The 24,314-nt window shown below is 43.0% G+C and overlaps 1 protein-coding gene across 2 annotated transcripts in view; it reads right to left on the bottom strand.

The window, feature by feature from the left end:
• Positions 1 to 1,385: 1,385 nt before the first annotated feature.
• GAA1 (glycosylphosphatidylinositol anchor attachment 1) overlaps positions 1,386 to 24,314 on the bottom strand; it is a 205,125-nt gene continuing 182,196 nt past the window's right edge. For both annotated transcript variants that reach the window (XM_068347028.1, XM_068347027.1), the window contains exons 11-13: positions 19,760 to 19,950; positions 19,333 to 19,497; positions 1,386 to 4,345 (exon numbers count right to left, since the gene is read on the bottom strand). In XM_068347028.1, coding sequence (XP_068203129.1) covers positions 4,075 to 4,345; positions 19,333 to 19,497; positions 19,760 to 19,950 — 627 coding nt within the window. In that variant the 3' untranslated portion in view covers positions 1,386 to 4,074. The remainder of the gene's footprint in view (positions 4,346 to 19,332; positions 19,498 to 19,759; positions 19,951 to 24,314) is intronic.

Raw genomic sequence — 24,314 nt, 5'->3', positions numbered from 1 at the left:
AAAAAGGAAACCCTGGGTAAACCCAAAAAGTCAGTGTTGCATCTCCTTCCCAGGTCCTTCCCTGAAGTCCGTCAGACTTTATAGGTAACTTAGAGGATGAATTAGTGCTTTGTCCAGTGAGGGCCCACTCTATTTACTTGCATCCCTTAGCCATTGTTTCAGGTCAACCTTGATGTTTATTTTTGTCTCATCGTTCCTCAAGACCGTTATCCAAAAATGGATTATCCTTCTTTTTGAGAGACTTAATTTTCAGGACTGGAGGGGCCTTAGCATTCGTGAAGACTAGGCGCCAAGATACCACTTGTGTTGGGGCTGTCGCCAGGGTGCTAGAGGCAGCGACTTGGCAGGCCAATTCCATTGTGGAATGATCTTCCTAATAATGATAATAATGAATAATAATAATTAATAATAATAATAATAAATAATAATAATGAATATTAAATAATAATAAATAATAATAATAATCTGGTATTATTATTATTCTTTTTATTACTTGCTAAACTACAACCCTAATTGGATAAGCAGGATTCTATAAGGCCAGAGGCCCCAGTAGGGAAAATAGCCCAGTGAGGAAAGGAAACAAGGAAAAATGAAATATTTTAAGACAATAACTACATTAAAATAAATATTTCCTATATAAACTATAAAAACTTCAACAAAACAAGAGAAAGAGAAATTAAATAGAATAGTGTGCCTAAGTGTACCCTCAAGCAAGAGAACTCTAACCCAAGACTATAGAAAACCATGGTACAGAGGCTATGGCACTACCTAAGACTAGAAAACATTGTTTTGATTTTGGAGTGTCCTCCTCCTAGAAGAGCTGCTTACCATAGCTAAAGAGTCTCTTCTATCCTTACCAAGAGAAAAGTAGCCACTGAACAATTACAATGCAGTAGTTAACCCCCTTGGATGAAAAAGAATTGTTTGGTGACCTCAGTCTTGTCAGGTGTATGAGGACAGTGGAGAATCTGTTAAGAATATACCAGACTATTTGGTGTATGTGTAGGCAAAGGTAAAGTGAACCTCAGCCAGAGAGAAGGATCTAATGTAATACTGTCTGGCCAATCAAAGGACCACATAACTCTCTAGCGGTAGTATCTCAATGGGTGGCTGGTCCCCTGGCCAACCTACTACCTATGAAGGTGAGTGAACTCTCAGTTTAGCCAAAAGGGTTTCCAACGGAGGGACAGAATAGGAGGTAAGAGGGTTGCCAATGTGGTTAATATTTGGGCAGGTTTTTGGGATTCAGGGCTAGCTAAATTATCGAGGTAAATATTATCATTAATTTTATCATGAAAATTGCATATCACTTAATATTGTGATATCATTAAGATGTGCTGTAATTATCACAACACTCCATTTATTATGTCCATAAAAACTAAGTAAAAATTGAAATAATTTATTGTGGAATGTCAAGAAAAATATAATGTTTCCATTTACATACTGTCTTCTAAATGGCATGAGAAGAAAAGTAACCATGCAAAATCATCAGTGAGACTGGAGTAATGAAAGTGATTTTTTTACATATTAGTCTGATAAACACCTCTTTATGAAAATAACAACTTACTGCTAATCAAGCATTTTAAATGTAAATGTAATTTAAATGTAAGATAATCCACAATTGTATATGAATTTTGATGGTGAGAAAATAAGATCCATAATAATTCTTATTCACTGCTTCAAAAAAAAAGTCTAACTGGTTCAAGTGGCAATTTCACAAGGGGATAAATTGCTGCTTCTGACAAGTTGCAATGAATCAGAAATTTTATTTTAACATTTGTTTAAAGATCTTATAAATCCTTCTATGAATCACAAAGGTAAAACCCATGTTTTCAGACACATTACTATTTCATAGTAGTACAGTATTGGAAAAAAAGAATAGACATTATATAAGATGTGAATTTCTTAGGTTCCTCTTGAATACAACAATGCCAATTCACTATGCAAAGTGGGTAGTTGGCAGCACAACCACAAAATGTAAAAACCCCTGAAATCACTGATCACAAACAAAACAAACTGCTGTTACTATAGCATAAAAACCATCAATCAGTACCTCTCTGTTGAAATACTACATGTCATTGCTATAAAAAAAATTAGTCAAGATCACTCTGTACAAAAATATCAAAAAAGGTAAATTGCCCATAAGAACCTGAATAATGAAATCAGGTTAAAATTGTAAATTAAGGTAATATGATAAACCAGATTCCAACTCATTGTCATGCAAAAAGAAAATATGACACTACCCTGCTCAACTCTATAGGAGTGTATTAATTACAGGCTATTCTGTTGATGGTATTAAAGGTTCTTTGCAACATCTTTCTTGGACTCTAGCTGCAATGTTTTCTACCTATTACTTCATTAATTCTCTTTGGTCTCTTGCCTAAGTGTCCAACTTCTTCAACTGTATTGCTCCCATATTTACCTCTTAATTAAGAGTAAACCCTATCAATCCATAAAAGTGCCTTGGTGGCCTTGTTAAAATAATACATAACAATAATGACCTACCATGTTCAAATATAATAGGCGAGTTTTACCAAGTAGCTTAGCCAAACATAATAATTAAAATCTAAAATCATATTTCACACATTCTCAGAAACTTGGGAATCCAAGGTCTAAAACCTTTTCCAGACTTCAAATGCAAAATAAATTGTAATATAAAATATACTATAGTGAGTTTATAATACTAATTTGATCTGCCAATATTAATTATACAAATATTTAGAAATTAGGCTGCTTAATTATGAGAGACAAAGTGCAAGTGCCAATGCACAAGGCATGAGCAACTTTAAATTTAAAACATTGTCTCCATCAATCTGCTTGTAAACCATGACAAAAGTCATCCACCTCATATTAACAACATTTTAAGGGTTGAAATGTAAACAACATGATTTGGAAAATAGGCAATGGAAGAATGAAAATATTACTTCTCCCAAGTGATAAAATTAAAATACAAGACAAAAACAGGAGAGTATTTATACCACCATAAACATCATACAGTAAAGGTTGTAATCAATAAAAAAACACAATACAGTACATAGAAAGACATGTGTATCCTGTCATTGAAGCAACAAGAAAAATTTTCAATGCTTCAAGCGTATACATATTACCCATGCCAAAATAGTAGTGAAACTGTGGGATTATTTTTCAAATTGTGTAAATGATATCCAAAAAGATTACAATCTGAGATAGATTAATTCATAAAAAGCTATTTAAAAATTGTTAGTATAAATAAAAAAAATTGTTTGAAAAACGGAATTCAATATTTCCCAGAGTTTCTAGACATCATGTCTCCTATTCTAAAATCTTCCTGACATTTAACAGAGCAGTGGCCAATATGAAACAATACTCATTCACTTCAAGAAACTTGTGACATGTATAGAATATTTTTTTATGCTTCCCAAAATGAGAAATCAGAGATTTTGTCAGTGTTTATGTAAACTGAGACATGTATTTATCCACGTGTTATCAACATTTCAAGACCTGGTACCACACTTTTCTCCTGCTTGTTCAACTTTCTATCTCCTAAGAATTGATCCCAAGGAGTAGCCTAAGAAGGTCTGGTAATTTTTTCATTGTGGTCTGGTTAAACTATATAGTAACTTTTTATACCATTATCAGCTTAATGATGAGTGTTAATAATTCTAATAAAAAAAATTTAATATTGAACAATTTAGGATTATCTACCAATACAACTTAAGTCAGTTTGCAATCCTTGTAGAGTTAAAATATTTGACTGAAAACAAAATTTGTGACCTTTTGTAAATATATTACCTGCTGATAAAATGTGACGGATATCAACATCAGACTAGATGATACTGTATATTTAAACTGTGACCAAATATTTTACAAGAACTCGGTACAGTACCCTCAAAAATAAATGTGAAATTGCACATAGTAAAACTACAGAAACACTGTAAAACTAAGAAATACAGTACTCAACTACTAGACATTGTGAAATTCATACAGTATTTTGTAATTTAGTGGGTAATCAGTCTATAAAATTGTTTTGAAACTGAATGAAGCCTCAAACAATAATTATTAATCCCTACAAAACAGTCTAAATTAACTTTAAACTCAGTGAACTGGGTAAAGAACTATTTGCCAAAATAGTAGCCACACTGGCAGAAGACAGTGTGTTGCTACATGGAATACCCAGTTAGAATATATCATGCCATCAACAATACTATACATAAGGGCACGTTTGGTGGCTACGTAAGACTTCCAGAGGAACTTGTGCACAGGGATGTCACTGTAGTTTGAGTATGAATCCATTGCCACAAACAAAAAGAGCATAACCACTGGATGGATCAAGATTAGTAATAGTCCTTTTGATATCCGTTTTTTCCTGAAAAAAAAAAAAAAACTCAATTTATCGACTATAAACTACAGTACAGCACTGTAATCCCTCAACTATCAAGAATATTACGTTTCAAAATCCCCCAGCTACAGGTTAAAATCCACGAAGCAGAAACTACTGTGCAGTACTATACAGTATATATTTTTTTTTACTATTTTCATAATTTGTGTATATTTATTCTATCTTTATATATATAAACTTTCTGTACACACTTCATTATTCTTTTCTACACTCAAATACTTTATAAACTCAAACTTGCTATTATACGGTAGATAGACACACACTCTTACATCTTAAAGAAAAAATTAAAATCAGTGCGCTCACCTGTGAAGATATCATAAATTTTTAAAGTACAGTAATTTGTATTTGCTCTGATACCAAAATACAAACCTTACGTTCTTTATTAGGGATAGGACTACATACAGATATACTTTCGACAAAGCTGAAACTAGTCATAAGACTTTTAGCCAGGTCTAACTACCCAACTGCTAGTAAGGGGGTTAGTACCAACTACCCTGCTCACACACACACACACACACACACACACACACTGTGTTCTATCGTCACTTTTACTTTCGGCTCAGTGGAGAGTGGAAGTTCGTGTCTCTCCACTGCCTAACCTTTTTTTTGACTGGCCTTTGACTAATTTCTTCTTTTAGATTTTTTTTTTTTTCCCCGCAGGTGTGAACGTTGCTGTTTGGAGACGGCGTAGTGTCAGGTGTTCTTCGAGGGCTAAGTCTTTTCTTACGATCTCTTCCCTTTAACATCAGACAACCCTTAGGCTGGAGGACTCCCCCGCTTCCCCAAGTGCAGCAGCCCGGTCCTGCTCCGCAGGGGAGACATTCTTCATGTGGATGCTCCTTCATCGCATTAAAGTATATGTCGCTCACACTATGCGAGTTAGTCTGAAGCATGTTCTTGCAACTCTTCGGGGGCACCTTTCCCGTTAGCAGGTTAGGTTGTTCTCCTGGGTGGTTTTCTTCAGCACTAACGACAGCACACTCCCTTGTTTTGCAATAGCAGCCAGCGGAGGGAGGGCGAAGTCGGAAGAATGATCCTGCGCCTCTCAGGGGACTCCTTTCCTGTTCGAGGGAGTAGGTTTTCTCCCGAGTGGTATTTCTTCACAGCTGACGACAACGCACTCCTTCGTTTTGTGATGGCAACCGGCGGAGGGAGGGCAAAGTCCGAAGCATATTCCTGTTCCTGAGGAAGTTGCTGCTCTTGCCCTGTTACCGCCTTCATCGCCTGCGCCTACAACAGTTCCTGATCATCATGCTGATGACGGCTATCTCCCTCATTCTAAACTTGCTCAGCCGGCAGAGGAAGGGCAAAGTCTGAAGCTCTCCTGCTACTTATGGTGGACACCTTTCCCGTACGCGGGTTCAGTCCTCCCCGGAGTAGTTTTAGCCACACGGGATTAGGAGAGGGTTATGGACTTGTCCATACCTTTCCCTAATCCCTTGGATTTTGGCCCATTGAAGCATGAAGATGTTACTTCTCTTTCCTTTCTTGTCTCTCCCAGCTGACTCGTCTTGCCCAGTGGACTCAACTCACTGAGAAGACTCATCTCGCTCTGTCTCCTCACTTCGCCCAGTCCTACTGCAGATGCACGATTGCCCGTCAGCCCGTAATCGCACGTCAGCCCACGATCGCCCATCAGCTCATGGTCGCCTGTCAAATCATGATCACCTGACAGCTCGCGATCGCCCATCAGCTCACTTACAGGTTCCTGGGGATTTCTAGCGATTGACAATTCCTCTGCTCGTGATCGCACTTCAGAACTGATGACAAGGCAGCATGTGACCAGGTTCCTGCTCGTGACCAGTCTCTAGCTCGCGACCGAGTTTCCAACATGTCGCTGCATGCTAGCTCGTAACAACTCCTAGAATAGCTATCACTGTTTAGTGTCACAGCGCAGACTGTTTGTGACTTTTCCTTCTGAGGTAAAGTTGCCCTCCGCCTTTGAGGAACAACACTTCACGCTTGCGTAAAGAATCGCTGGCAGCCAGCGGTGAGTCTTGATGTCTTGACTCTTGGGGTGATAATTACCGACTTCATTTGACGGAGATCATCTCTGAAGAGGATCGCAAAGCATTACTGGCTACAATCCTCATAGCAAGCAAGCATACTGCTCTTCCCAGCAAGATTCTCCTTCTCTACTAGTCATACACAATAGAGCTCTAGCGCAATTGCTTCAACGATCTTTTTTCGAGTCTCTGAGCAAATCTGCTCATCTAGACGACACACACTAAACTTTATTCACAGCAAGAGCTAGCACTACCTTAAACTTTATTCAGAGCAAGAGCTAGCACTACCTCATCAATAGTAGCTCTCACGTCTGCGATAGCACACGTGTGCGCTACTTCAGTGCACTCGCGACGGCTGCAGCACACACAACTTCAACCTCCAGTTTCTTTGGTTTACACTACCTCGGTAGAATTACCACAACATTAGATGAAGGAGTTAAGAGCACTCTCTCTTCTTCGAACCTAACCCAGCACTAGCCAGCAGTGGGAGTGGTACAGCATACATGCCAGCCTTGGTGTTTAATACCTCACCCGCCACCCAGAACTTGTTTTCACACAAGGTCATTGGATCGGATTCCCGATGCATTTAGAACTTCTCCATATGAGCTTCAGCTCTCGACATGCCTCAAGATGTCAAGCCTATGTTTAAAGGGCCCGCGCATGCGTATGCGCAAATTTCTTCATCAGCTCACCGGTTCTTGTCAACGTTCACGAATATTCATCAGACAACTACCACTACTAGTACTACTACTACTACTACTACTAGTGGGCTCTCCTGCCGTGTGCGATAGCGACTAGGTTGCTTCTATGTTCCCTGCCTCTATCATTGGTCACTTGTTTTGATATATGGCTACCTTACAAGTCAACATCTTCATAAGAAGACAAGATCTACGTTAATCACGCATGCCCTCACACCCATACGCTGCCAGACCTCACCAGTCAGGTAGACCATAGTTCTACACAGCGGTTGCTGCTATTGAATTCTTCTGATCACTCGCTCCTGCCGCCTTCCCCTGTGATTCAGAACGGGTCCCAAGCAATATTAATCTTTTTTTAGGATTATTTTCACCAACTTTTCTCCACGAGTTTGAGAGCTCGTAGGATCACTTCACGGTATCGGGTTCCGATTCCTTGTGATCTCCTCCTCGCTCCTTCAGCGCTTGCATAGGACAACAGTTTGGTAAGACATAACCCCTCGGGGTTATTCTTTTTTATCCCTAAATTTTTTAGGGAGTTTGAATATCTCCTGCTTATGTTTACGGACAACAGCAAACATAGATTCGAGGATTCCTGTACTCTTATACCCTGTCACCATTGATCCAGGCTCCCTCAGGACTTGTGTAAGCAACTTCATCCTTCCATCCTCAGATTTTCCTCTCGGAAGGCTAAGGATGGCCAACCCAAAGGTTGACCTTGGTCTTGTTCGTCAGTGCTCTGATAATGAACACTCTCTCTCAACCTGAGTTCGCCCAGCCAGTGGTAGTAATACAAAGTCCGTAGCATCGGCCGAATGTCTTCTATTGGGGTAACACCTTTCTTGTCTACGAGTTAAATTTATTCCGTAGTGGCTGTGATCCCCTCCTACGAGTTCGAAGTACAGTTTTTTTTTTTTTTTTTTTTTCCCGAACCAATATGACTCCATCAGTCCCAGTAGCGAATCCTATTGATGGATTGCACAGGACCCCTCACCAACTCCCGCAGGAGTATTGGGTATCGACTTACACGGATCCCCAGCTTGTGAACAGGTGACCCAAGTTAAACAGAGAGTTCTCTCCTGCATGGGCTTAAGCAAACACGAGTCGTTCGCAAACCCTCCGAGTGACCGAGGTCAACTATAGGGGAAGAGAATCCGCAGTTTGGCTACAAAGAGCATGCACATCATCACATGCCAGCCACCTGTTGTGGTGCGATGCCGGGTCTCTATAATCTACGCGAATCTGAACATTCATAGGAAATCCAGACTCAGGCGTTAAATCATCGTTGCATGACAACGTTTTTCATCAAAGAATCTCCGAGCTTCTACAGTCCCTTTCCTGTAGAAGTCTCCAATATTCGACATCTCCTGAAACAAGTTTGTTCAACAAACTCCATTCAGCAGGAAGACAGCAGACACGGTCAAACAAGCGGTAAGATCACAGGAGTTCTTTTGCACGATGGACCCCTAGAACGCATACTTCCAGATACCAGTACATCCTTCATCAAGGAAGAATCTACGGATCTTACAGGCAATGCTAGTTCAAGGTGCAGTGCTTCAGCTTTTCAACATCATCTCAGGTTTTTACAAGAGTTTTTACCCTAACTCCAACCTGGGCCGACAGGAATCGCATCCATCTCCTAAGATTCCGGGACGATTGGATTACCCTGGCAAACTCTGTGGCTTCCCTTTTTCAACATGGAGACAAACTCCTCGAATTTGCCATGATCTGAGGATTGTTTAAATCTCATGAAGTAATCCCTGCTTCCTTATCAGAGACAACCGACACCAGCCTGCACAAAGTCATCCCTTAGACGACGGAATCCAGAGGTGGAAGAGGGTTGCAAGTCTCTTCCTTCAACGAGAAGCGCTCCCAGCCAGCAGTGGTTACATCTCATAGGTCACCGTTTGACTGCGTTTGTCTAGTCCCTAACGGATTCCTACAAATCCAGTGTCTTCAGTGGTAGCCAAAATCAAGGCAGCTAACCACGGGAATCTCCGGATACTCTGGTCCCTATGGTACCCAAGAAAAAGACAGACCTGAAATGATGGGTGACAGACGAGAATTTCCGCCAAGGGGTCAACCTCCTCGTCCCTTCCCTGGAATGGATGCTCCTTCCCGATGCATCAAAAGAAGGGAGGGCAGGGCACATGTTGTCCCGCACAGCCTCTTGGCTCTGGTCAGAGTTCAAAAGGTACCATCACATAATCTCCTAGAGATGAGGGCAGATTTCTAGTCCTTCAGTTCCTGGCGGGTCACTCGGTGGTGTTGATGAGCGACAACACCTCAGTAGTGGTTTACGTAGAACAAAGAAGGCAGTACCTTTTTCGCAACACGTTTGCCATCTAGCAATGAGAATGCTAAGATGGGCAGAAGACAACTCATTATCCCTATCAGTTCTCCATTCCGGACAAAAGGTTTGTGCTCGCGGACATCTGAGCAGAAGCAACTCAGATAGTGGCCTCCAAGTGATCCTTGAGTCATCCAGTAGCCAACATAGTCCTGACTTTGTGGGGTTCCCCGATAGTGGACCTGTTCGCGATGTTCCTGAGCAATGGACTCCTGCTCTACTGTTCACCAGTCCCAGATCCCCAGGCCCTATGGCAGGATGCATTCCAGTAACCGTGGGACAACATCGATGTTTACGCCTTTCCTCCTGTTCTGCCTGATGAGAAGGGTGCTCAACAAGGCAAGATAATCCGAAAACCTAGCCATGACCCCCATAGCTCTGCTATGGCATCATGCAGAATGGTTCCCAGACCTTCTTCAGCTGCTGACAGAAGTCGCGAGAGAACTCCCTACGTCTTCACACCTGGAGACTATCCTGCATCTGCTTACACAGAGAGGCTTTTTACAACAAGTTGTAGATAGGATGTTCCAGATACCTCCAGAATTCTTCAGCTGACGTTTGCAGGCTAAGTGGACCGCCTTCTGTGGTTGGTGTTGTGGATGGGGGTATCTCTCCCCTCTATGCCAATTTCCAGCAATTGCACAGTTTCTTGGATACTTTGAGGAGGGAAAACTACTCTCAGTCTCGGTGATGAAAGGCTACTGCTTTGCCTTGAGCCTTGCCTTTAGGCTGATAGGAGCTAACAATTCCTCTTGGTTGGTACTGTTTCTCCTCATACGGAATTTCGAGCCTACCTGTCCTCGGTCAGAAGTCAGACCTCCTCCATGGACCATGGTTTGCGTCCTTCGGTCCCTGAAGGGTGCCCCTTACAATCCAGGACATCAAGGATCAGATCTTTACCTGATCTTGAAGACGGTCTTCCTGTTCACATTGGCTTCGGCCAAGAGAGTCGGCAAACTCCATGGGCTTTGTTAATGAATTCTCCCCTTCAAGGCGATGGTGAGAGGTAACGGATCCTAGATTTAAACCCTTCTGGATTGGAGGTCTTTGTAGTGTATACAGATCAACAGCTACTTTGCCATGGAGAAGCTTGAGGTGCTACCCCAAGAGAATTATAGGAGCTCGTCTCAGAGTGGCAGCACTCTTCGTCAGCTCGAGGGATAAAGTCAAAAGAAGGATCACTAAGAACACGTTCTCTGCTTCGATTCGCATGGTCAAACACCGGGCACTGAATCCTGATGCTATCTCTCAGACAAGGAGACCTAAAGCTCATGACGTTAGGGGCATAAGTACGTTCCTAGCATTTAAAAAGAACTACTGTACTCTGTGACACAGGTCCTATAAGCGGGGGTGAGGAATGGTCACCGCCCACTTCTTGAGAAGTGACCCACAGGAACATGGAGACATTGTCCATTAGCCCTGTGTTGGCTACACAATAGTTGTTTAGACATCTCAGGATCCTTGATGAACAAGTAGCAGATGGTGGAGGCCAGAGTTTACCCTGGATTAAGTCTGGGATGAATGATAAGAATGACTGGCTCTTTCTTTCTTTCATCATCCCCCCTTTTGGGGAACAGCACCTACGGTACTCTGCAAGCTTGCCTCGGCTATCTGCAGGTAAAACTATTTTCCCTTATGTAACCTGGTATAAGATATGTATACTTTTGCGTCCCCATACCCCCGGGCAAGGTGGGATTGGGTAACATCTATGGTTGATTGAAAAATTCCTACGTTTCTGAGAATTCTTACCTAGACTAATCACACTGCTAGTATCACACAATCACACAGATTGCTCAGGCTGCTAACCGTGCTTTGCATGGAATTTAACAAGGTATCAGGGTTTCTCCGTTACTTGCAAAGCACGTATGGGAAAACCCCAGATCAAAAACCAGCCAGTTGGTTCAGACTTCCACCCACCTAACGGGAGAGTCTTTCCTAATAAAGAGCGTAAGGCTTGTATTCCGGTGTCGAAATAAATGACAAATTTGGAAGTAGTTTGTATTTTTCCTAACCATACAAACATGTAGCTCTTTATACACATTGGCCCGCCATCACCTATAACCCGGTAAGTCCTGCCTGCAAGAAAAAGTGACGAAAGAACGTGTGTGTGTGTGTGAAAGAGAGCAAGGTAGTCAGTACTAACCCCTACCCCCACTAAATAGCAGTGGGGTAGTTACACCTCGCTATAAGTCTTATGGCTAGTTTCAACTTTGCCGAAAGTACAGTAAATTCCTGTGCTCTCCTATCCCTAATAAAGAGCTACAGGTTTACTGAATGGTAAGGGAAAATACAAATTCCAAATTTGTAATTTTTCATAGCCATGCAAACCCGAGTCCTTTAGGTAGGGAATATGTTTCAGCACGAAAGCTGGACAGCCGTTGAATCTCTTCACTTATGACTTTTCAGGTCAGGACTGAGAGGGATGGTTAAAGAGGGAAGTAGAACTTTAAGGAATCAGGTTTGTATTACTAGGAAGAATAGAAATTACTTTAAAATTTTGAGATTTGTTCTTATGCAGATACAAACCATCATCCTTTTGGTAGGGAAACACTGCTCGGTGGTTCAGAAGTTTCCCTAGAACCGAATTATTAGTTTCTTTTTCTCCCGTGTTAATGTCAATTTACCTTGTCCTGAACGAAAGCGAAGGAGATGACTCTAGCAACCTCCTATCTGTCTATGAACAGCATGAATAGGCTGATAGGGCCAACAAGATTGGTACAAGGTGAAAGGAGGGATCCTATTCTCCAGAGGGGGATCGCAGTATGGAATAATATACAGTACCTGGCTTATGATGACCAAAGGATTCATATATATTCCATCACGCCCCTCGTCTATGGAGGGTGTAGAACTTTTCTAGGTTCTGAAGAATGGAGCTCTGAAGTGTAGTTTACTTGCATCAAGTCAGATCCAGAGAGTAATGCTTCAACTGCTTTGTCTCTACGATAGGAGCAGCAAGAATGAAGAAGATCCACTTATTCTGCCTCCAATCCAGACTTATATATAAGTTACCAGAGACAAGATGTTTACCGTCCCATACTGGATCTATGCTGACTACACCCCTACTTGAGCAGTCACAACAAAACCAAGCACAAAGGCATCAAGGGGCTTGTGGGTACTCTTGTAGGATAAAGACTATGAAGATGATCTGTTGCATACACACCCCGACCTTCACCCTCCAGCCGACTACAAGATTCCTCTTGAAGACAAGGGTGGGACCTAGCCTTGTTTGGGACACAAATTTTTCCAATGAGGAACAGTGGGCAATAAGATTCTGCCCCCACTGTGGTAGTTCTGTATGACAGAATGGAGATGCTACCTCCTTATGCTGATGTGATTGTCTAACTGATCGAATCTCTCCATTACCAGCATGCCCAAGTGCTGTAGCTTGAGCTTGGGTAAAAAATTTGACTTTCCTCGATATCACAATCCCCAGATAATGAAATAGAAAGTCAAACTTACTCCTGTCATAACTGCCACACGGAGACTCAGACCATCCACTCGAGGCATACACCCAAGAGCATACCTATCCCTTGAAGTGGCCCCAAGTTACTACCCAGGTGAAATATCTGAATGAACAACTGAGGAGCAGTACCCAGTCAGAATCCCAGAGATCTGACTTGGTACATCAAACTGTAGCGGGAAAAGAGAGGTACTAATAATGAAGTGATGCACGGGTACGAAAAGTATGCGTCCTTCAGAGCCACACAAAGCAAGAAGTATTACTTTGATGAAATTCTTCAACCACTATCCTCCAACATTTACCTCTGTCCGCAAGGCCTGTATTCTCCGGAATGTTAGAAGAATGAATGAGCACTCTATCGGTAAAAGAGAGAAAGTGGGGAGCAAAGAGCTGATGAGGGTAGTGAGCACTCATCCCAAAGGACTCGCACTACCCAAGGCTGGTTTGCCAAAGGCATGGCAAGCAATCCTCCCCCTACTGTTGGATGAAAGAGATAAAGTAGAGTGAATGCTGCAAAGTGTAATCCTCTTCTACCCTTCTTCTGCCTCCCCACTGACTGGAAGAAACAGCTAGGGTAACTGGAAAGAGCTGCGTGCTTTGGTTCCTTCCTGGAAATTGTGAGTGGTTCTGCCAGGGAGTAAGAAAAGCCCAGAGTCCTTCCTTGCAAACCTCGAACTGAAGAGCTTTGAAGTGACAGAACTTGCCTGGGAATGGGGTGCCCAGGCTCTTGAGGGACACCTAACTGCTGTTCAATAACCAAGGACCACACCATTAAGGGCCTTGTAGTGTATGTCCTCGCCATAACTTATGAAAGTACTGAATTACAGAGACACTATAGAGATGTTTGTGGGGCAATATTTATTTTAATTACTGGGAGACCATTTTATTTCCAATATCACCTCATGGCTGCTGCTTCAATTCTAAATTTTAGAATGTTGAACGTAAGTCCCAAAAACATCCATCTCCAATGTGGCAATTGATGAACGAAACTTTCTACCACTACACTCCCCCATGGGAGAAAGTACCTCACATTGTTATAATCTCTAATGCATACTGATCATGGAAACAGTTAACTTGTCCCTTTTCTAATCTGTACTGATTGTTGAAACAATTATTTAGGAACTATGATCTCCAATACTGGGTCGTTAGAGTCGGAGTTAGGTGAAAAATTGAAAAAAGCAAACCAGACAATGGCTAGGTCAAGTAAAATTTGGAAATAAAATCACCCCAAATTACATATAAAAATCAGACTATTTATCAGTTTAGTGAGATGTGTTACTGTATGGACATGAGTCGTGGTATGACAATGAAACAATCTCCAACAGATTTAGTAGGTTTGAGAACATAGCCTTCAGATAAATATTGGGAGTTAAAAGGCAGGTCAGGATTAGAAATTAAACTATAAGAGAGATTAAAGTACTCAAGTGCCATTTGTGGATGAGATCATGGTGAGTGGTAGATGGAGATGGTTGGGCATGTTCTTCACACTCCTCAAGAGAGATTAGTTCACCAAACATTTAACCGAGTTCCATAAGGCACTAGAAGAGGAGTTGGAAGACCCAGGCCTACATGGCTGAGGGCTATGAAGCGTGAGGTGAGATGATGAATGGAGAAGTATTGATATAAAAGCTCAAGATAGATACAACTGGCAAAATCCAACTGAGGCCCTTTGCGTCAATTGGCGTAGGAGATGCTGATGATGATGATACAAACTTGAGTCCTTTACTTATAGAAAATGGATAATTGCGAAGGCTGGAATACAGAATTTAAAACTTTTAACGAGGTGTAAACAATCAGCAGGTAATTACCCTGTCGGCAGTGGGGAAGCAACCACCTCCCTTTTAACTCGCTGTAACCTCACTTTGATAGTAGGCGGGACTTGCGTTGAGGGCTGGTGATGGCAGGAAAGTTGGAGTAAATGACTCAAATTTGTAGAGTTAGGAAGAATACAAATTATTTTTATAATTTGTCATTTGTTCAAACACAAATACAAATCATTGTCCTTTACTTATAGGATCTGGCAGGAAAACTAGCCCGTTAGCAAAACAGATTTGGTATTGGGTCAATGCATAAGTCTGAGTCTTACACCTCATGATCCAGAGCAGCATCCAGAATTACAGCCCAAGTAAGCAAAGGTAGTGTTGAGGTACAGAAGGAACACTTGGTGTTGCAACCCAACTCTAAAGTTGAGGACGAAGCCATGGGCAATTACAAAGTAGAAGGTTTGCCCAATCACAAAACATTCCCCCCTCATAAAGGAATGTGGGAAAAGACTCAAAAGTGAAACACCTTTAGATGATGAAAGCAAAATGAGTTTACCTATCTTCAGAAGTCCAAACGGTGAGGTTACTGAGGCTGTATGTCAAGACAGGTGGAAAAATTGAAAAGGAAAAGGAAGCCAGTCACTCTCCCCTTTCATTCCAGACTTAATGGAAACCTTATACCTTAATCTACAGATACTCGTCCCCTTAGAAAGCCAAGGTAACTAAACCACCTGCTGTGCAGCAACCACAGGTCCCAGGGTGAAGGTATCCATGTGTAATGATTAGAATAGTAATATTACATGTTTAAAACAAATGACGTAATATGTCATGTTGGTTGGAAGAGCTGGCCGTGAGATTTGCTATGGTCAACTCAAATTGTGTACAGGATGTAAGATGCTAAGTTGTCATTCTTTCTTAGTGTCAACACATTAACTCTTCGTGTGAAAGTTTGTGACGTCACCGGATGCAGGTGTCTTCCGATTCCGTCACTTATCCAAATTAAAGCAAGTGTACGATTTTTGGGATATCAGTAATTTGTTCAGTTCTTATCTAAACTTCACCAGAATTGGTCATGTGGACCAACACAGCTTCCTCCAGTGATGGAGATGTTTAACTCAGTTGTTTATATACAATAAAACTTAAAAACCACCAAGATGTGTTCAATAAACCATCTAAATACATCTGAAAACAACTCATACTCAAATGTGTGCTTAAGACAGTAGCACACCAATACATGGACCTGTGAGTCACATCCTGCAGGTAATGGGTGGTGAAGGTCATCTGTCATCTCCAGACCCCTGCCCTGAGAACCTGCACCACAGAGAAGTTCTTCAAAGCTAAGAAGGCAGCAACGCCTCTTAACGGCATGAGCCTTTACTCAAGGTCTTTCAACTGAGGAAGATTCCAAGGACCAGGCGATTACTGAGCTAAAATGAAATGGTGTTTTTAAAAAAGTTTGTTCTTCCTGTGCTGATGAAACAATTTTGCAGGTGGGCCCTGAATGTCCTAGTATGTTTTAGGTAGCATCTCAACGCCTTAACCAGACACAGTAGGAGTTGATCCGGATCCTCGGTTATCCTACGAAGTTTGAAAACTGAAAAGATAAAAAATTTTGGTCTGATGTCGACAAATTTGGGGTCTTGGCTACAAAATCAGGGACAAAGCCCAGAGAGACCTCTCTTCATCCCCCTTAAATGGGTGATATCCAATAAAAGCTTGTAAAGCTATCTCTCACACTTGGCAGAAGCTAAGGCTAGGAGAAACACTATCTTCAAGTTAACCAGGGGTTAACTTGGCTACAGCAGAATCCAACGGATGAGGTGATGAATTAGCCTCGAGGACTCTGTAGTATTTCCTCTGTTTTGGTAGCTGAATGGGGACCAAATGTGAAGACTTTCTTGATCTCACAGTCTTTTTCTCCCACAACCTGATCTACCGTTTGCAGGACATCCTTGGCCATCAGGGTCCATAGAAGCTCTACTAACTCGGGTTTAGTACTGGGAGGATAGTGGAAGAGGATATTAATAACAGACAGCCTACTCATGGATGACAAAGAAAAGGCTTCCTCAATCCCATTCATTGAACAGATTGTCTTGATCACCTTTACAAATGTAGTTTTGGCGTCCCCTTCCTTGGTTAAGAGTCCAGCTGACACTTCCGATAATTCCTCTGAAGGGGAATCTTCCTGGATTTCTGCTTCCTCGTGAAGGATTGGCTCTTGGACATCTGTAGCTCGAGAAGTGGGCTGAAAAATTGAATCCACCTGGAGCAAGATGGAAGGCTGCTGTCTCTTGAGGATCAAAGAGGCACCTTTCTTGACCAACTTCGAGTCCTTCCGCTCCTTCTTCTAAGTCCCTGCCAAAAAGGGAGACAACAGGACGGAAGGTCTGACACAAGGACCAGGGAGATCCTCCGAGGTGAGTGAGATCAACCTGTATTTTTTTTGTGAGAATAATCACTCTTGGCGAAAGGGAGCCGCTGTGATACCTTGGCCTGGCATCTCTCCGAAGAGGAGTAATTTAATCCCGGCTCCTATGACATCATCTGATGAATTCCCTGGACACATCTGGGGATAACAAAGGAGATGATGATCCTTTGCAGTTAGAAAAGAGGGTCTTGCAGCCTTTCTTGCTGGGTGAGCATTGATGTCTGTGTCCTACACGTGGACTACTTTTTCAGGATCAGGATGCTCTACTCTTGGGCAACTTCCTGGAAGTATGTGCCTGTGCGTCCTCCGGAAAAGCTGGGTTCATACGGATCTTATCTTTAGCTGATGCCTCCCCTCTTGCAGAAGAGTTAGACTCTGATACATAATGAGTCCTCCTAGAAGAGTGGGCATCCGAAGTGTCCTGGACTTCTGTCCGATTTCTGCACGAGAAAGGCTTTAAGTCACGATGAAGTGCGGAAGAACGACTTCTAATTCTTTGAGAAAAACTTCAGAAGCAAGGGGATCCCAGAAGCATGCATTGACATAGAGAGAGTGGAGGAAATAAGACTCGAAACTGATGGAAATTCTTGATCGTCTTGTAAGCAGGAGATTTAGTCGGAATGTGAAGAGTGCCCACTGTGCAAAGGAGAGGCCTGATCAGAGAGAGAAGGCGAATAGAATTCTTAGCGTGACCAAGGAGTGTAAAGCCCTGGAAGAAGAATGTCTGGATCGAACCGGAGAGGCATAGTCAGAGCGTGAAGATTTAAAATACCTCGATCGCGAAGGCGAGAGATGTCCTGAAAGTCATCGGTGACGCAGTCAAGTTGAGTGTCAGGAATACGCAAGAAAAATCCCTGGATCGCGAAGGCGAAGAGCATCTGGGGTGCGGCAAAGTTCAGTTAGATTTAGAAGGGAAGCGTCTGCGGCGACTGCTAAGGTGAGTCTAGTGATCCTCTAGGCGCGGTGAGGATCTCTCTGGGGACAATCTGAAGCAATAGCATGAGGTGTGAGATAAGGCAGCAGGGCATTTGACTGATGATCTCTGAGGTGAAGAGGACAAGGTAAGCTTGCGAAAGGAGGAAGACCCCACTCTCTTAGAGGATCGTCAATCTTCTACAGGAGAGTACACCTTAAGTGATGGGTGAGGAGAAGCATCAACAGGAAGGTGCCCAGAGTCCGAAGAATCATCCCCGGGAGCAGAAGTTCTAGTGAGAGAAGGTCTGGCAGTAGAAGGCTTTGAAGCAAAGTTCTAGCCGAGAAGTTAGTAGGGGAAGCTACAGGAGGGGAGGCCTGATGAAGAGGAGGAACTCCTGATGCATCCACTTAAGGGCGATATTTCTCTTCCAGGAACCATTGAAGTCTATTCTCTGAAAGGGAGCCACCAATACCCAGGGTAGGCCACAGTAAATCTCCCAGAAGAAGAGCTACCATTGTTTCGCTATGGGAAACTTCAGTGATAAAGGACCATCACTTCTTAGGGGAAGAAGCCAGCAGGGATTTCTTAGACTTCAAGGAAAACTCCCAAGGTGAAGAATCCCTTTTGGCCTTCTTCCTCCTCCCGAACAGCACCCACTGGGAAGATGGCCACTCTCTACACTCGCTGCATGGTGAGGCTTCCAAACATACATGTCCTCTTCATGCTCGGCATAACCTGTGAGGAACAACCTCAACACTCCTCATAAATGTGCCGGAAGCCTTAGGCAGCACACCTGGACAAGTCTGCATGACAATACACATGTACACAAGCAAAGAAAAAAACATATACTGCCAAAAAAAATTCCAGACAGAGGTGCGAGTTCACTCTCTGAAGGCTGAAATCCAAAAGAGGTTACAGTGAGCTACAGGGGGGACGGTTGCCTCCCCACTTCATCAAAAGTTTTAACTACCATATTCCAGCCGTCGCTGTTATCCATCTCCTATAAGTAAAGGATGATAGTTTGTGGGTCTATGTGTTAGAACAAACTAGTATTTTCATTTATCAAATAAAGCAGAACTGAAGCTATCCAGCCTGTGTTAACGATGATATCTATAAAAAGTTCTGGGTACAAGCACTACCAATAGCTAGTATTCTTTCTTTAATTTCATCTATTGGTAAGACTATGCATCCCAAGGGAGCATAAGATAGGGGAGGGAGTGAAAGAGATTTTTTTTTTTATTTAGAGGTAGGGACGCCAGCAGCTTCAATGATATTAACATAATAATTACAACATAAAATTCATTGAAATAATACAATAATTCCACCATATACTTACAATGTTGGAGAAGGTGAACTGAGAAGAGCAATAGGGGTGTAAGCTACAGTGATGATCAGAGCCAGTGAAAAATTGTAGACAGCACTAGCAAAGAGAATTACTCCGAGTTCAAGCAAGGCAAAGATCTTCACAATCTCCCAGCTCTGGTTGGTCAACCCCATTTGCCTGAAAAAGGAAAAAAATGACTGATTTACCTATACTGTATATTTAAAGGGACCATGAAATTTTTGAAGACTTGTTAAACAGTTACTCATGAAGGCCATGGAAGAATGGTGTGTCTTTAATACCATAAAATTATTAAGATTATCAGTGTTGGAATACTATTCATTCATGGTCCTTTGAAGTAATTATTTGAATGAAGAAGAAATAAAATTCAATTAGGGTTCTCTTTTAAAATAGATAAAACTAACCAGACATGTGCTCTTACCTCCCGAAGTAATAAGGAAAAGCAAAAAGGGAAATGCAGAAAGCACTAGTTCCTAAAAAGATGCTGTCTTCTGGTTGCAATGCAATACGTAGGCCAAGACTGGACATGAAGCCGGGAGCACAGCCCAAAATAACACTCAATACATGGACTGTTACTACCAATGGTAAACATCCCAGAAGACCATAATCAGTCTAAGAATAAAAGAAAAATTATTTAATACATGGAGGTATTAACAGAATTTTATTGAGAAAATATACTATTTCTATATTCATCTGATGTTCATATTTCTTTTCTCTCTCGAAGCTGTCAAGTGTCAACACCTACCAAATATAAAAATTTCCTGTCTTCTGTCCTCGTAAAATGCTGACCCCTCTTGGAACCATTGAATCACCTGGCTGTCAATGACAATCATCTAGTCAATGATGTTTCATAGTTTCCTTACCTTTCAGATCTTAAAGTCATAACCAGATCATTAGTGTCTTGACCTCAGGGATCAATGGGGAGTAGGGACACAAATATATGAGCATCAGGCGAGTATACAAAAAATAAATTCTAATATTAAAATTTTTTTATTTCTATGAAACACCTCTGATGTTCATATTGTTGACTTTCACTATGATGGAGGTGGACTAGTTAAAGAAGTATAAAAGGCAATAAAAATCTTATTAAATAAATTTATCAACCACACGAGACTCATTCAATAGGTAACCAATCCTAGCCCCAAATAAACATGTAATCGCTTGAATTTCTAGATTGAATTCAAAGCCTGTTTCTACTGTCCACCTTTAAAAACTAAATTCTTATATATGAAAATAAAGATAAATAAATTTTAAGCAAATAAACTAAGTAAATTCTTATCTTAAATATTTAACTTAGCCGGTGAATATATAATAGCTGCTGCTCCAGCGGCTCGACAGAAAAACACACAAAAACTCGCGAACGATCGCTATGAAGGTTGCGGGTGTGCCCACCAGCGCCAACTATCGGCCAGATACCGCATATGCATGTAAACAAGCCTCAATTCTTCTCTGTCGGTCTGAACGACAAGACGTACCATTACTCGCTGTATAACCTGGAGTTTTTCAACAGACTTGGTGAAGTACTTCATTTTGGTTTGAGCTTTCGCAGTGCAGGTGTTTTATCCTCAACTTAAACTCTTGAACTCTTTTTTGGACAGATTTATTTGTTGATGACTTTGGATTGTTTTTTGGACTTTCTTTGACTTTTTCAAAATGGCTGACCCTTCTCAAATTCCTAGATTTCGTAAGTGTAATGCTAGGGATTGCAAAAGGCGTCTTCCAAAGGCCTCTCACGACCCACATACTGTGTGTTCTAATTGTCGGGGTAAAACCTGTCAATTAGGAGATCGGTGTGAGGAGTGCGTGGGCCTTTCGGAATTCGATTGGCTTGAATATGACAAGTATTCTCGTAAGCTAGAGAGAGATAGGGTGAGGAGAAGTTCCTCTAGATCGGTAGATTTTTCCTCTCCCCATGCCCCTGAACCTAATCCTTCCCCTGTAGTAGTTGTGCCTGAACCCTCTACTAGCACTCAGGAACCATCAATGCAGGATATGTTACGTGCCATTCATGCTTTGGGCGAAAGAGTTGAGTCGTTAGCTACAGATCGTAATCAACTCATGGCTGACGTTAAAGAGCTAAAGTGTCAGAGTGCCACAGCGGAAAATCGTGGGAAAGTGATTAGTGCGCAAAGTGTTTTCAGTGTTGCGACCGAGGGTTCGTCTGTTCGTGCCTGTCGTTCGCCTAGTCCGGGACCTCTTGCAAGCTCCCAAGCCCAGGGGAGAAGTAATGTCGTACGACTTATGGGTTCGAGAGGCCTTGATCAGCGAACAGACGTTCCCTCTATGGTAACAGGCGTGTCTCATCAAGACCGCCCCTACCATAAGACGAGAGAGACCATTTTCTCCTCGTCATCCGAAGGCTTTTCGCATAAGAAACCGTGGAGCAAGGTTTCAAGGCCCTTAAAGCGAAAGTCGGTCCCTTCAGGACAGGTCCAGCGTCCTGGTTGTAGCCATTGGGACAGCTCTGACCCTTTGCAGTCATCGGAAGACTGCTCGCCGCCTAAGCAGAAACGTTACGCAGGCTCCGAGAGTCTTGGTGTAGGCAAGGTTTTGCAGTCTCAGACGTTACCCTCGTCTTTTACTGCACCCATTCCCGTTGATCCTAAATGGGTTGTACTGCAAGACATGCAGATCAAGCTCGCCTCCCTTATGGAAGACTATTCTGCTGAAAAGGTTCACGATGATCCTCGCCGCTTAGCTAATCGAGATCCTGGCCTTCAGCCGCCAAAACGAGCCTTTGCTCGTCCTGTTGACGTTGGCGTTACTAAGTCACGTCAGTCACGCTTTGTAGAGCCTCACTCGATGCAGTCCCGTGTTGACTTTCAGCCGCATATGGACGTTCAGCCGCTTCCTAATGCTCTTGTTGACGTTCAGGACGTTCGCCAACCAGCGGAGTTGACTTGTTTTGACGCTGAGCGTCAAACACCGCAGTCAAGAGTTGTTTTGACTGCTCAGTCTAGGCAGTCAAGGCAGTCTCGAGTTGACATCGAGCGTCCTCCCGCTCCTGTTGTTGTTGACAGTCAGGCTGTTAAGCAGTTGCATGACGTAGCGTCCTGGACTGCTACTGATGCACCAGTGCGTGTGGACTCTGCGTGTCAAGCATTGCCAACCCCTTTGCTTGTTACTCAGCAGTTGTCGGACGAAGATCCTTCAGATGAGGACGTTGCTGATCCTCATCATGATGATCATCCTTCAGATGTAGACGAACCTAAGACGGTTCCTCCTTCGATGGACTTTAAGAAAGTCATGTTGATTTTCAAGGATCTTTTTCCCGATCACTTTGTTACCGTTGCTCCTCGTTCGCCACCGTCTGAGTTTGCTCTAGGCTTACCTGCTAACATGCCAGCCTTTACTAAGCTAGTGCTTTCTCGCTCTTCCAAGAGGGCTTTACGACTTTTAGGCAACTGGTTGGATACCAGGAGGAGTTTGGGGAAGACGGCCTTTGCCTTCCCTCCTTCAAAGCTCTCGTCTAGATCAAGCGTCTGGTATGCCACGGGAGAAGTTCTCGGCTTGGGAGTCCCTGCCTCTGCCCAGGGTGACTTCTCAAGCCTCGTAGACTCTCCCCGCCGCCTAGCCATGAGACGCTCGAAGATTAGTTGGTCCTCCTCGGACCTTGACCATCTGCTTAAAGGCGTATACAGGGCCTTTGAAGTATTCAACTTTCTTGACTGGTCATTAGGAGCTTTAAGTAGGAAAATCTCGTCTGCTGACAGAGATGTTTCCTTACTTATCATGTCATGTATGGATAAAGCCATCCGCGATGGTTCCAATGAGCTCGCCTCCACTTTTACGTCGGGAGTCTTAAAGAAGCGAGATTCCCTTTGCTCTTTTCTTTCGCCAGGAGTTACTCCCTGTCAGAGATCAGAACTGCTCTTTGCTCCCTTATCAGCGTCCTTGTTTCCGCAACAACTGGTTAAGGATATAGCTTCTTCGCTTGTGCAGAAGGACACCCATGACTTGATGGCGTCCTCTGCTCGCAAAGGGACTCCTTCTACATCCTTTGCTGTGAGACCCAGGATCGAGACTCCGGCATCCAGATTTATCCCGCCCTTTCGTGGCAGAGCTCCCAGCAGGGGAAGCGCTCGTGCCGAGGGAAAGAGAGGTAAGAAGAGAGGAGCCAAGTCCTCACGTGGCAGAGTCTGACTGCCCACAGCCTCGGACAGCGGTAGGAGCCAGATTGAAGAGCTTCTGGCAGGCCTGGGAGAAGAGGGGCGCAGACCAAGAGTCTGTTCGGTTGCTCAGAGAGGGGTACAAAATTCCGTTTGTACGCAAACCTCCTCTAGTGACAACTCCCATAGACCTCTCTCCCTGGTACCGAGAGGAGTCAAAGAGACAAGCCCTAAACCAAGAAGTGTCTCTGTTGCTAGAGAAGGGAGCGGTGGTGAAAGTCTCGGACCTTCAATCACCGGGGTTTTACAACCGTCTCTTCCTAGTCCCAAAGAAGACAGGAGGTTGGAGACCGGTGCTAGACGTCAGTGCACTCAACGTTTTTGTTACGAAAACAAAGTTCACTATGGAGACCACGAAGACCGTCTTAGCAGCGGTCAGAAAGGGAGACTGGATGGTCTCTCTCGACCTACGAGATGCGTACTTCCACATTCCTATACACCCAGATTCTCAACCGTTTCTGAGGTTTGTTTTCAGGAATGTGGTATACCAGTTTCGGGCCCTGTGCTTTGGCCTCAGTCCTGCTCCTCTCGTGTTTACGAGGCTCATGGGGAATGTGGCAAAATTCCTCCATTTATCGGGAATCCGAGCCTCCCTGTACTTGGACGACTGGCTTCTCAGGGCATCGTCCAGTCATCGCTGTCTGCAGGATCTTCATTGGACATTGGATCTGACCAAGGAATTGGGAATTTTGGTCAACCTAGAAAAGTCCCAGCTGATCCCATCCCAAACTATTCTATATTTAGGGATGGAGATTCGCAGTCCAGTTTTTCGGGCTTTTCCGTCTGCCACCCGAATAGATCAAGCCC

This window comes from Palaemon carinicauda, chromosome 23 (assembly GCF_036898095.1).
Source record: "Palaemon carinicauda isolate YSFRI2023 chromosome 23, ASM3689809v2, whole genome shotgun sequence".
Classification (NCBI taxonomy): domain Eukaryota; kingdom Metazoa; phylum Arthropoda; class Malacostraca; order Decapoda; family Palaemonidae; genus Palaemon; species Palaemon carinicauda.
The sequence above is the reverse complement of the archived record's forward strand: the minus strand, read 5'-3'. Positions and strand labels throughout refer to the sequence as shown.